General features: G+C 27.3%; 2 protein-coding genes across 2 annotated transcripts; one reads left to right on the top strand and one right to left on the bottom strand.

Moving 5' to 3' along the window:
* Positions 1-2,384: 2,384 nt before the first annotated feature.
* On the bottom strand, positions 2,385-5,582 carry LOC125824346 (protein CHLORORESPIRATORY REDUCTION 6, chloroplastic). The gene is made up of 4 exons (XM_049503710.1): positions 5,331-5,582; positions 4,543-4,674; positions 3,490-3,698; positions 2,385-2,693 (listed from the first exon to the last, which is right to left on the bottom strand). The coding sequence occupies exons 1-4, from the start codon at positions 5,527-5,529 to the stop codon at positions 2,487-2,489; spliced, it is 747 nt and encodes a 248-aa protein (XP_049359667.1). The 5' UTR covers positions 5,530-5,582; the 3' UTR covers positions 2,385-2,486.
* Positions 5,583-11,197: 5,615 nt separating this feature from the next.
* Positions 11,198-14,512, top strand: LOC125824426 (probable flavin-containing monooxygenase 1). The gene is made up of 5 exons (XM_049503801.1): positions 11,198-11,318; positions 11,930-12,167; positions 12,266-12,444; positions 13,118-13,479; positions 14,158-14,512. The coding sequence occupies exons 1-5, from the start codon at positions 11,223-11,225 to the stop codon at positions 14,510-14,512; spliced, it is 1,230 nt and encodes a 409-aa protein (XP_049359758.1). The 5' UTR covers positions 11,198-11,222.
* Positions 14,513-15,144: the final 632 nt, after the last annotated feature.

Raw genomic sequence — 15,144 nt, 5'->3', positions numbered from 1 at the left:
TAACTCATCCTTAGATAGGATTTATGGCCGTTTGAAGTTGACCAAAACTCAACTTTTTCTAACTTGAAACAAATTTTCTAGATTTTCATTCTTTCCAAAAATGACTATTTCCAATTATAAGCTTCTTCCTAGTTATTTCAAATTGCGAGATGTTACATTTTTAATGTTATATTTATTAGAAATATTATTGATGAGTCAATTTTTGATTGAATCTATTCAAAAATAGTATTTTTCTAATAGTAAATACAAAATATATATTTTGTTTGAACAATTATGCTATACTAGTACTAGAAAACAACAATAGTGCCATACACTCAAAAAAGGAGAAAGTTGTATGATAGATTTGATATTGATTAGATCCTTGCAACATTTTTGCTTATCTAAAATCCAACCCAAATCGAAAAACTACCTACAAAAAAACGAGTTTCGTTGATTTGACTTGATTTGTAGATTAAAAAATTTGACGCAATTAGTTTAATTTGATAAATAAATAAAACGACTTACATACATTTTTATTCGTTGGTAAAGGATATTTGATATAATATTCATCAGACATTATGGAGGAGTCAATATTTTTGATAGTGAATACAAGATATATTTTGTTTGAATATATTATGCTATACTAGTAATACTAGAAAATAACAATATTATCATACACTCAAAAAAGGAAAAAAAAAAAAGTATGATAGATTTGATTTTTTTTGGATTAGATTCTTGCTAACATATTTTCTTATCTAAAAACACGTCTACCCCATACACTCAACACGTTTATTGAACCAATTTCACATGGCAATGCCTCATTTGCCCACTCTTTGTAAAACATTTTTGCATGGCTCATTTGGTTAATGTCAAGAATTATATATTTTTTGTTCCCCCCAAAAAAAAATGTTTTCCAAAGTAATTGATATAGATCTTAATTGTTGGTTGTGATATAGTATATGATGTGAAATGTCACTATTAAAGACTATTGGGACAAAAAAAAATGGGTTGTCAAAGATCGTACAAAAAGGAAAGAGAGAGAATGGAAAATTTTTCAACATATCGGTCGACTTAATAAAATTAGTGACCTATAAATTAAATTTTATTCCCTTCGTTTTAATTTATGTGTATGTTTTAAAAAATAACCTTCTTTTCCATTTTTTTGGGATTTTAAAAACCCTGCAATAATCGTATATACATTCAAAAATCCCCTCTGAGATACATCATAGAGATACATCTCTCCCATCTATTTTGTAATTGTTGAATATATGCTAGCTGTAACAGCATTGGGAAGGGCACTATTTTGGGCCACATAAAGCCCATTTGAATGGGCCTCTTAAATGTCCAATTGGTTGCCTTCATATGTTGAGATATTTAGATTTTGAAGACATTTTTTTTCTTCTTTTTTATCTCAGCTCATTTTTAGGTGAAAATTGTTGTTGGGCAAAGGTGTGAAGCAAATTAATTGGATTAAATGTTAAGTAAGGATTTTTGAGAATTAAAAAATAAGAGAAGAAAGAATAAATAAATAAAAGGAAACTAAAAAAAATCTCACTAGTTTAGGTTTTAATAACCTCTCTTCCCTTTACTTATCATTACTATGAAGCTTACCAGAATTTGGACTTCATGATACATGTATCTCAAATATGTTGAATCAAAATCAGGTGTAATTTGTTCTAGATATATTGTATCATAATGGATTCGCATGTATTTGACTCTCTCGCTCGCCTCTCCCCTTGTATCTGGCATCCCAAATATATGTATCTAGTATCTAGTGTGGTTTGCATATATCTGAGATATATAGATTATCTCGCTCGCCTCTCTCCGTCTCTCGCTCACCTCTCTTCCTATTTTAGTGTATCTAGTAGCGAAAATACATGTCTCTAGGTGTATCTGACTTGATATCGATATGACATTATTAATTAATTAGACAATAGATAATTATTTTAAACTCTGGGGAGAATTAATAAATATGATAGGAATGTTTATCTAATTAGGTAGTTTTTCCTAAACAAAAGCTCAAGGAACAAAAAATGGGCTTTCATCTCAGTTTATTTATGGGTTGGGCACAAACATTAAATTATTGGGCCTTTTGTTACTTAAGGTAATGGGATCCTTCTGAAAGAATCTTTTTACCATTACGAGGTAGGGTAGGGTTCACTTGTCAGATTTCACTGAATATGTTATTGTTGTTTGTAATATTGGAAAATATCCATTAGTTTGATTATGTAGTTTCTGAAGATGTTTGGTTAGCTAAGAGAGATCCTCCCATCTAGTCGTAATAGTTTGTAGTTAACATCGATGTATACTCCATATATAATAAGTAAACAACTAATTGTCCAAAGGGAAAAAGAAAAATAACATGCAATTCCTTATATAGTTTTAAGATAACTCATGTGTATTATCCGAACCATTTCGAATTTAATTAATACAACTAATATACTAGACAAAAGAAACATTTTATATTCAACAATTACAAAATATTTAGTGAAAAATTAATTCAATTTTTATGAAGGATCAATGTGATTTTTATCAATCAAGTCAAAAAGTTCATCACCAATCCCAAAACCAAGCATTCTTGCCATGTCTTTTGTCTTGAGCCTTGGCATTGGAATCTCATTTTGCTTCAACCAAGAATACACTACAAACACCTTATTCATCACAAACAATTCCAATGCCTCTGGATTGAATACTACTCCCATTTTCATACTCATCTGTCAAAACAAAGAAAAACTTTAAGATTTAAAAAGAAAAATGTCAAAAAAAAAAAGTTTGAATTAAAAAAAGGTTGCATTTATAGCTTAATTGGTCAAAAGTTCTTGGCATAATGGTAAGAATTATTGTCATGTGATCAGAATGTCACATGTAGAAAGTAGTGATGGAATCAGAATTTTCACTAAGATGAGTTAAAATATTAAAAACTAAACACAAAGAAATCAAAGAAATGCAACGTATATAGTATGTATATAGAAGGAACAAAAAGAATGATCTATTTACATAATGTTGTTTTCTGGCTACGTGGTGTCGATTGACTTCCCTTTTAAAAAGGTAGCACCTCTTTAGGTGGAAACTATATCTTGAAAAAAAAATACAAGGTAAAACTGTGTATAATAAACCTAATGTAATCCATCTCATCCTAAGGACCCGACAACAAAGGGGTGGAGCTAGGAGGCGCAAAGGGATTCATCTAAAAATAAAATTTATATACATAAGATCAATTTTATATATATATATATATATATATATATATATATATATATATATATATATAAAGTAAGTATATACTGAATTCTTTTGGCCTCTTCTATATATTTTACATTTCCTTAGTGAATTTTTTTTTTTTATTCTGCCGCTGTCTACCGATAGTGTAAACTTGGTGCACTAGTTGCCCAACTTTGTTTGGTTTAATCAAGAATTCAATACTAACTATACAACAAGTTAAAATACAGTAATTATATGAAAATTCTTTACATTGTCAGTGTATATAAATTTAATTAAAGAATTATATACCTGATGGGGTACCAACATTGCTGCATAACGTGCAAGTTCTCCAGCTCTCCAATCCAATAAAATTGGCAACCATGGATAAGTAGCATCTAATCTAACAAACCATAGTCTTATATCTGGAAATTCTGATAATTCCCTAAGATCATATTTGTCTTCCCTTTTGTAATTTATTGTAAATCCAATTGTCCTTTCCATAAATTCTTTTGGCTTGGCTGTTACATTTTTTGCAACATTATTAAAATCATAGACAATGTTAATAACAATAAAAAGAATTAATCTAAATAGTTGTTCATTTGACTGATTAAATTAATAATAGCCAGCAGGTATATAACATATGTATATTTATGTATAATCAATGTATATCAATTTATAAAAATAATCAGTAAATTTGTCCAGCTATTTGTGTGAAGATCCGATAAGATTTTGTGTTAAATTATTTAATTGGATAAAGATGAAAAAAAGTTCAATAAAAAAATCAATAAGATTACACTAGATATACTATTATTGTATTTTTCTCTACATATACCATGTTCAGTTTTTATTAAATCTCTCGTTTTAACGTTTAAAAAATTTGCCTTTGTAGAAAATTGATAATTAGTAATCCTTCTTAGAAATCGAATGAATTCGATTTTATACATACCCAAAAAAAGTAATAAAAAAAGGGAAAAAATAGATTCATTTTTCTTTTACTATTTAAAAACCGTGTGAGATAAAGGTTTCATTCACGATTTTGAATGTAAGAAAAAAAATCCTTTTTTAGACTTGATTCTCACACTCTAGTTATTTTTCTCTGTTCACTTAAAAACGTAACTGCTTCAGCTTTAACCACAACTAAGAAGGCAATAATTTAACACATTTTTTAAAAAAAATAGTAGTAAATTTTAACTTGTAATTATATGTTAATTATTATTTGAAAATTACTTTAAAAATACTATAGTTATAATAATTATTAAATATTTAACAGGCATACATAAATAAAAAATCAATCAACTCTCGAACTTTTAACTATATAACATAAATTAAAACGAAGAAAATAATAATTAGTGAGATAGTTACCAGATAAGGGTGATGAAATTCCAGTGGCATTCTGAAATGGGGATAAATCAAGATGTTGAATGATGTCATTATCTATTACAACTTCATATCTACCTTCTGATGGTGGCATTGGTGGAGGTGCTACTTCTATATCTGTTAAAAAATCGGAGTTAAAATTTAAAGTTTATTATTATTGAATTTATACGCGTTACTCTAACTCCGCCCTAACTTAAGTGCTAAAGAAAGTTAACTTTATTGTTGTGCATATTTAGTAGGAATTGAATCGACGAATTAACCAAGTATGCGCAGATGCGCTAATCTTATCCTTTCAAAACAATAACATATGGATTATGGACATTGATCAATTGGAACATGAAAACATGAAGAAATAAAAGAAATAGACTAGGAACGACATTTTATTATTTTATTGAAATGGGAAAATATCAAATAAGAGATACTTAACAGACAAATAAAATTATTTCATATTGAAGGAATTGAACCAACGAATTAACCAATTATATATAAGTTAACCTTATCCATTCAGAATAATAACATATGGACATCATTCAATTGAATTTTTTTAAAGAGATAGATGAGAAACATCATTTGTTATGTCAATAACATCATAAGGTAATGTATTTCAATAAACTTTGTAACTTTTACTTAAACCTTATATCTATATTAGAAAATTTGTTAAATATTTAACTGCAAACTTAATAATAATGAATGAATGACAAGATTCAAAACCTAAAACTTTCAAATTTCGACTTCGATATGTATATAAAAATGAAAGTATAGAATGTGCTTACTTTCTTGGTCATCATAAAGGGAGAGGTCAAAATTACCAGAAGGATTAAATGATACAAAGGTAGCAACTTGTCTCAAAGAAGAAGAAAAAGTGAAAGAAATTGAATTGGATTTGTGTGAATTATTAATAAATGGAACCAAAGAAGGAATTGTTTGTTTAAGTGTAGAAGAAAGTGTGTGTAATGGTCTTGTTGAAGCCATGGATAAACAAGAAATGATTATTTGTTTTTTGGATAGTTGAAAATATAGTTATTTGTTCTTTTTTATTTATCACCTTTTTATTCTAGCCTTGTGTTTAAAATTGCTTATATCCATATATTGGCTATTATGGGCAAAATTGTAAATATTGTATGGGATGGCTACTTTTTGGACCAATTTGAAAATAACCATTTTTAATGGGGAAATATTATATAATAGTATTGTGGATTTCAAACTTAAACAAGTGAAGAATTCAGGATTATTAATTATTGTAATTTTTTAAATTCATGACAGTGTTATGGATTTCTAATATAAAGAAAGAGAAACTTCATGATAATGTGAACCTAGTTTAGATAGAATAATAATACTAGAGTTATCATTCATTACTATGATGAGGTGAATAAGATTTCAATGCTTTAGGGACGAAATTAAAAATTTCAATAATATATATATTTATAAATTGAAAAATAACCTATTTATGCAATGTAATTTTTGATGAATCAGTGTAAAAAGGTGGCTCTGTCAATTCTCCAATGTAAAGCAGAGTTCTTGGGTTGGAGCGTAGGGAGCACCTCCTCTTTAGAAAGCCTTATAAGAGTGAATTCGAATTGTTCAAAACAAGTATCGAACACATCTAAGAAGAAACAAAAAAGAATATTTACAATAATAACAACAAATTCAGTATGATTCTATTAATAGAATTTAGAGAAGTTAGTGTGTACGTAAATTTTATTCTTACCTTGTAAGGATAGAAAAACTGTTTCCGATAGAAATTTTTTTCTATTAGAGCTAATATATATAGCCGATTGAAACTAAGAAAATGTCTTCCTAAGAAAATTAATGTACCCTAAGGCCGGCCATTTTAATTATATTTGGGGAGATGGGCTTAATTAAAAATGCTTCAAGTTATATATTTCCACAAGCCAATTAAGTTTCAATTAATATTTGTTCATTTAATCATTGGGTGTTTTGATCTTCATGTGATTCATTCATCTCCTTTACTAGGTAAGTGGAGTTTCTACTTTTACTTTTCTATTTATTTATCTATTGTAATCAATGATCATTTATTTTCTATACGTGTTTTATTTTTTCAATAAATTTCTCTCTGAAAATTGATTAGTTTCTTACTTCGCACAAAGCTATAGTCTAATGACCTTCTATTGTGTTGCATAAATTGTTTTCGATGGTTTTTGAGATCTCCAATAGAATTTTTCACTGAAAAAATATGTGTTTCTAATAATCTCCCATGTTAAAAGAGAATTTAAAGATAACATTATCTCATTAAATGATAAGGAGAATTAGGAAAAAGTCAAGGATTACTTGTGACCATGTCTAAAGATCTTCTTCTAATTATTAATTTGGCTATCACTAACATGGATTATATTCTACCAACAATATATCATGTTTATTAATTATTTATTTTATCAAACTGTATTTGCACCCAAATCTTTTTAAAATATGAGATTTATAATTTTAAAAGAATAACATATATAAATTATTTTTCATAACATGTAAATGTTATTGATGAAATAAAAATCTCTTACACTAACGATTAAAATGTATACACTAATGATGAATTGTAATATATCGATTTAAACTAAGATAATATATTCCTCCTTAAATTTGATTATTATTTCTTAATTAGAGAAGTACCGTAGGGCCGGCATGTGGGATTAATTAAATTGGGGAAAATTTATATTATTGCCCACAAACTAAATTTGACATTGTTAAAAAATAAAAGAATTCCTTTCATATGATTCAATATTATATTCTTCTCCAATGGCAGGTAAGATATGTAGGAATCATATTTTGGCCAGGTGTAAAATAATTTTAAAAAGATATGGATTTTAATTTAATTTCAATGGATAGCTAAACATTCAAATTTTGAGAATGTATGAATATTTAGATATTTTAATTTGTCCTAGTTGTATATAGTGGATATTCAACGATGATATGACAAATAAATTTTGAAAATGTCTAGATGATCATTTTGTAAGTTGAAGTGTTTATTTATCAACGGAACCAAGTTTAAATATCTATTTATGTATTATACCTATAGTTTTAAAAAGACATTATTATACATGGATAGACATCTTAAATTGACCTCAATTGACAATTAAATACTCTAACTTTGAGAAAACATGCACTTCTAGACATCTGATCAACTAGTGATCTCCATTGTGTCTCGTGGACACTCACATACATTACACATAAATTTGGAGGTGTCTAGATTATTTTATTAGTTGGAATGTTCAACTGAGATAATATTTCGAGATGAGTTGAGATGTCTAGACGTATATTTTCAAAATTGAAAGTGCTTAATTATCAGTTAAGATCAAATTAAGACGCCTAATTATATATTATGCCTTTCTAAAAATATATTTAAGTATTTTTCGACTTTTTAAATTTGTCAAAAAGTGAGCACATTTAATCTTTTTGTCAAATATATTATTTTTAAAAAAGCCTGGTTTGTAAATTTAACAGATCAATTTGATAGAAACTCATTTTAGGAGGTGAACATTTTGCAGTTTGCTCTATTTTTTGCGCTATTTATGTTGTCTGATATAATTTTTTGACTTCTAATTTCTATTATTTTATATATTATGATGTCTGATATAATTTTTGATGTTGCAATTTTTACATTAGAATTTTCTCGTGTTTGAAAGTAATATGAGAAAATTGCAAAATTGAGGGATGGAGTTATATTTCAAGAGATAATATTTCCGGAAAATCCAATTTATATGTTTTCTAAATAATATTCATGTTTGAATGAAGATATTTCTTGATATTCACTTCAACTTTTTTTTTTGTGTGTTAAAAGAATATGTACATATTATGCATATGGACTAACACGAATTGTAACAGAATAATAATTAAGTAGAGTATTTTTCAATCCTTTATTTTAATTTGATAAATTACATCAGGATTTATTTTTATTTTTATTTTCTATTATAAATTTTAGATTTGAATCATGAATATAAATTTGTCTTACTTAATTGGGGTCGATTTTCTTTGACGATAATACCAAAAATAATAAATTGATTGACTTTAAAGGGGGAAACAATATTTATATGCTATGCGTACATCAAAATAACAAATGCAATACGCACATTTATAAATTAATCATAGCTAGTTGTTATGTATTTTTAGTTTAATTTTTATTGCTAAAATTAAATTATTTCATTTGATGTAAATACCCAATGTAGAAATCTCACTAACCTTTTAATCTTATGAATTTGAAAAATAATATCATTTTCATTTTTGGAGTGAAATAATGGATCCCCTTAAATATTAAATCATTGTCCAAAAATGAATTGATACTATATTTAATATCTATTAAGTATATTGTATCATTTTTGGAAATTGATTTAATATTAAATAATTTATGTACATAATATTCCAAAAATAATTTGACATATATTTGTTTGAACATAAATATTTTCAAAAATATTTGGGAAAAAATTTGGCAAATATTATCTGACATACGCTTTGCCATTATTTGGCAAGTATATTTTTTGCAGACAATCCAAATTTCCAAATACTAGAATAGTATTTCGACCAAATTCTATTATTTGGAATTTTTTTAAAATTTAAAAATTATCCCAAACTTTTATATTTTATAAAACATCCATCATTTTTAGTTTTGAACTGAATTTAGTTATGGTTTATTGTACAAAATTTATACTTAAATAGTTTTTATTCGAGCTTGATCTCCAAAGTCACTTCCAATCACAAGCAGTAATAATAATAGTATTTTTCTTCTTCAGATTCATATCAATTGTGTTTCTTGTCATGACTTTTCATGAAACATATTAATCATACAATGATAAATACAAACTTAGGGTTATAAATCATATTTTTTTAAAAAAAAAAATTAAATATTTCTCTCAAAATCTATGGCTGGTCAAACTTCACCCAAAAATGACTTGCCAAAGATATTCGAAAAAGTATGGTCAAACGCCAGCTTAATATCTACTATATTGTATCCAAAGAATTTCTTATTTAATATTAAATCAGTGTCCGAAAATCAATTCAATATTATATATTACCTTATTTTATATTAAATTAATGTCCAAAAATGAATTATTTCATTTAATTTCTTGGATTTGCTTTTAAAACATTAATTGTGTAGACAAGGAAATATTTTTAAATCTTGAAGTATTATTAGTAGATACTTTTTTATTTTTGGGTAAGCTTATTAGTAGATACTTACTCCAATCAAGTTTGGATTATACTTAAACTTATTAACTAATTTGACCATATATTCAAATTTTGTCTTTTAATTGGTTCTTTGTACCACATTGTTTGTAACTCCTAATATCTAAATTTTGTAAACTTATATAAAGGTCTATTGGTTCTTAATATAAAGTTTTATTTCTTTCAAGAAGTTAGCATGGGTATATCAGTCTAGAATACAACTTCTTACCCAGGTAACCATTTATCCCATGCCTTTTTATTTTCATTTTTGTTCTTTTACTTCTTAAAATTTTATTTTTGTCAAATAGTTTTTCATGTTCATCCTTTTCTATAGATTGCTAAAAACATGACTATTATCGGTCGATCGGTCGATCGATCGATCGATCCAATCGAATTTAATGGATAACTAGTCAAAAATCGAACAAAAAGAATTTTAGAGGATAACTAATAAAAATCAAATGAAAAGGATGGTATAAAAGGTTGTCTGGAATAAAAGATCGATTTTAATGAAAAGGGTGCGTGGATAGATAAAAAAAAATTGATCAATTCGATCTATGAAAATCGGTGGACTAGGTTGATTAGTTAATTGACGAGAAAAAAATGATAAAATGTTGTGTTTCAGTGAGTTTAAAGGTTCAATTGCTAATGTTTTAACTATAAGGATTCAACTGACAAACATAGACAAATACAAAGGTCTTCTAGGTCATTCTGTCTTTAAAAAATCGTGTAATTTTTTTAATTCATATTTTTCTTGACTTGGTTATTATAGTTAAATGTCTTTATAGAATGATCTGATTGTATTAGTAATATAGATAGACAAATGTGTGAACTTCAAAAAACCGTGAAAAAATTTTATTTCACATTTTTCTTTTTAACTTTATTGTTATAATTAAATGTTTTTATAAAAAAAAATGACAACTACATAAACATCTCACAATATATATGTTAATTGTATAGTTGTTCGTGCAAATAATTTATTTCACGTTTATCGTGACATTACAACACATCAAGATGAAGTCAAACAACAACTAAATTAAATAAAAAAATAACATTAATATTCTCCTATTAATTATTTATATCAATTATCTATAACTTTTCATATATCCTTTTTATTTTCAGTCTCTTGAAGAACAACAACAAAAAAAAATTGCTTCATCATGGAGGAAAAAAGAGTAGGAATTATTGGAGGTGGAATTAGTGGTCTTTTAGCATGCAAATATACATTAGAAAAAGGTTTAATTCCTATAGTTTTTGAAGCTTCAAATGCAATTGGTGGTGTTTGGACACAAACAATTGAATCAACAAGGCTACAAAGTCCAAAAAGGACATTTGAATTTACTGATTTTCCATGGCCTAAAAGTGTTAGAGGAAGGTATCCTCATAACAAAGAAGTTTTGAAGTATGTTGAAGATTATGCAAAACATTTTGGGTTAATGGGATATATTCAATTGAATACTAAAGTTATTGGGATTAATTATGTTGGAGTTTGTGGTGATGATATGGATTCTTGGGAGTTTTGGAGTGGAAATGGGAATGCATTTGGCTCTGAGGGGAAATGGCAAATCTTGGTGCAACATGAGGACTTCACCACTCAGGTACGATCAGATTTACTGTTTACTTTTTTGTAATTGGTGTACATAAATTATTATATAATATTAATTTACATGGTTATATATATTATGCATATATTATATATATGTTAGTTATTTTTAATATAATATAAGGATTTCACCATTCAGATATGATCAGATTCGCTATTTACTTTTTCCGTAATTGGTGTAAATAGATTGTTATATAATAATTTAGTACAACATAAAGACTTCACCATTCAGGTATGATCAGATTCAATGTATATTTTTTTCTAATTGATATACAAAGGTTATTATAGTTGTCACCATTCCCATCACCTAGCACCATTTATAACCACACTAAGGTAAGTTTATCATTACCTCTACTTACTTTCACAATCATCGTCACAATCAACCAACATTACCATCAATTACAACCTCAACCAACACACACAACCATTACGATCAGTCATTACCATCATGAAAACCATACAAAAAATATTTTTCTAACAACTTTAATATTTATAAGTGTATTATATGGTATAGAATATTAATGAACAAGAGCTTTAACACATTTGATCTGTTGTTACTGTCAGTATATAAAAGTTAAAACTTTTATTCTGTTGTATTCGTTTCAGGAATATGAAGTCGAGTTTTTGATTCTATGCATCGGAAGGTATAGTGGTTTAGCAAATATGCCGGAGTTTCCTCTTGGTGAAGGACCGGACATTTTCGCCGGAAAAGTGATACATTCTATGGATTTCTCAGCCATGGACAATGAAAGTGCTAGAGAACTTATTAAAGGGAAGAGAGTTGCGGTTATTGGTTCTCAAAAATCAGCAATAGATATCGCGGCTGAATGCGCGAATATTAATGGTAAGAAATAACGTAACTTTATTTGATGATAACATTTAAGTTATGTATACTGATAATATGCATATTTTTTTAATGTGGTTGTATGTTTTATGACTTAGGTCCTGAAATTCCTTGTACATTGGTACAAAGAACAATACCATGGGCACTCCCTAGTGGATGCTTTTGGTGGGGAGCTACTCTTGGAAATTTATATGGTAGTCGATTTTCAGAGCTCTTGGTTCATAAGCCTGGCCAAAACATTATATATAGTGTGGTGGCCTCTCTACTTGCTCCTATGGTAAAGTTTCTCGAAATCCATTATATTGAAGAAAAAAAAAATATTACATTTCTATTTTATTTTATGTGTCTTAATTTGATTTCATCAAAAAAATTAAAAAGTAAATTATTATTTTTTACATGATATGATGTATCTTAAACTAAAGATATTTATAATGTTTCAAAATGACTTTATTGAATTGTGTGGTGTTTAACCTGTCATATAGAACACTAATTGGAATAAAAAAATGTTTTTTTTTCTCAATTTATGTATATATTTTTCTTTTTAGTATTTACCCAAAAAATTGACATTTTCTTATATATTTTTTAAAAAAATTGAATGTAAACTTCTCATTTTATCTTCATTGAAATTTTTACAGTTACACAAATATCTATGAATTTTATTAAATACAAGTGTTTTTTCTTTAAATAGCTTTCTTCCTTAAATTCCTAGCCTAGTCAAAGGGTTAATACTTATCCAAACATAGTGTTTACTCCAAATCAATGAAATTTTACTATGGTTAAGTTATTAATCAATAACAATTGTGTATATTTGAACATATGTGTCATGCATTCATTAGTTTAATGTGTAGACATACATCAGGCGTTTCACATAAATTGAAACAACAGAAGTAATTATTCATTTGTATGATACTATTTGCTTTATTAATTGAACAATATATTATTTATTTCAGAGATGGGGTTTCTCAAAATTTGTGGAGAGTTATATTGCATGGAAGTTACCATTGAAGAAATACAACATGGTACCAAAACAAAGTTTTCTTCAAGACATGTCTTCTTGCAAGTCCTTTTTATTGCCTGATAATTTCTATGGAAAAGTTGAAGAAGGAAGCATTGTTCTAAAGAAAATACAACATTTTTCTTTCATCAAACAAGGGTTAATTCTTGATGAAGAAGTTGATAAGCCAATAAAAGCTGACCTTGTTATCTTTGCTACTGGATATAAAGGTCAAGAAAAATTGAAGAATATGTTTTCCTCAAAAAAGTTTCAAAATCACATAGTAGGATCACCAAACTCAGTTATTCCTCTTTACAGGTACACATTACTTCTAGTACTATCTCTTGTCTTTTCGTAGATGTTCACTTGTATCACATGCATGAATGCTTTCTGAATCGTGTAATAAGGTCTAGAGTAGTTTAATAAGTTACTAGCTTAGTGTTATTGAAAAAAAAAAACATATACACACTCCCACAAGGAGAAAGTATAATAAAGTTAAAAAATTCTAATTTTACCCCTACATTATGGAAATGTTTAAAAATTATAAAATTACCCTTAGTTATGTTTTAAAATTGTAAAATTACCCCTTGTTGTTGTAGCCCTAGTTATACTTTGGGGCTATTGATAATTTTTTGTTATCGTTATTTTCTTTTCAGTCATTGCTTTGATTTCACTTCTTTTGAGCCGATGGTCACAACCTGATCTCTATCCTCTCTAAAACCCACTCATATAATTACATTGAATATGTTATTGTAGTAATAGTAATAAGATCCATGTTCATGATATATATAATTTCCCTTTCTTTTTTTTCTTTTTGCAAAATCTTGGCATTTATGTTAATCTTCGCGTAGTAGTTCATTCTTCAATTTCCAATACTATTTGTTGTTTCTTTTGTTTGTTCACATCTTGTTATTTAAGTTGAGCCTAAGGTTCACGTACATCTTATCCTCTCCAGAGAGACTCCACTTGTAGAATAACACTGAATATGTTTGACAGGCACATAATACATCCAAGAATACCAAACCTAGCAATAATTGGATACTCAGGGAGCATAACAAATCTCCACACATCTGAGATGAGGTGTCAATGGTTAGCACATTTTCTTGATCAAACATTCAAGTTGCCAAGCATAAAAGAGATGGAAAATGAGATACAAAAGTGGGAAGATTACATGAAAACATATGGTGGAAAAGAGTATAAAAGGAGTTGTATTGCAGCACTACACATATGGTACAATGATCAATTGTGCAAAGACATTGGGTGCAAAAATAGAAGAAAGAAGAGTTTCTATGAAGAATGGTTTCAACCATACTTGCAATCAGATTATGTTAGGTTAAGTCCTAATAATTAGTCCCACTAAGTATTTCATATATTTTGTTGCACCTAAAAGTTATTTTTCGGATTTTTTTTTTAGAGTAAGTCGTTTTTTATTTAAATATTTTTCATCAAATGGGGAGACAAAATGACTTTCCTCAATTGTGGGATGAAGTTATACCTATATATCTTTGACTTTCCTTAGTTCTCTATTAAGTCTTTTGGATATTTTGTTGAGATAGAAGTTATTTTTTGAGATTTTTTTTTTAATATAGGAAGAAGTGTTTGGATTGATTTTTTAAAAGTGATTTATAAGCTAAAAGTTAAAAGTTCTAAGTTGGTTTTACTATTAAGTATTTTGGAAATTTTATTACGATAAAAGTCATTTTTTGATGTAAATAAGTTTTTGTTGTTTGTCTAAAAATATTTTTCATCGGATGGAAAACTAACTTTCTTCATTTGTGGGCATAAGCTAAAACTATAGATCTTTGGTTTTCCGTCCTATTAAGTATTTTGTATATTTTTAGTGCGGTAAAAGTCATTTTTTGAAATAATAAATCATTTTCTGTTGTTTGAATGTCTGAAAATATTTTTGATCATCAGAGGAAAAATGACTTTCCTTAGTTGTGGACTGAATGTTACAACAATATATCTTAGACAATAGGAATT

This window comes from Solanum verrucosum, unplaced genomic scaffold, assembly GCF_900185275.1.
Source record: "Solanum verrucosum unplaced genomic scaffold, falcon-dt-bn FXZP01000022.1, whole genome shotgun sequence".
Lineage (NCBI taxonomy): Eukaryota > Viridiplantae > Streptophyta > Magnoliopsida > Solanales > Solanaceae > Solanum > Solanum verrucosum.
Note: the sequence above shows the minus strand (reverse complement) of the source record. Positions and strands in the feature narration are given on the sequence as shown.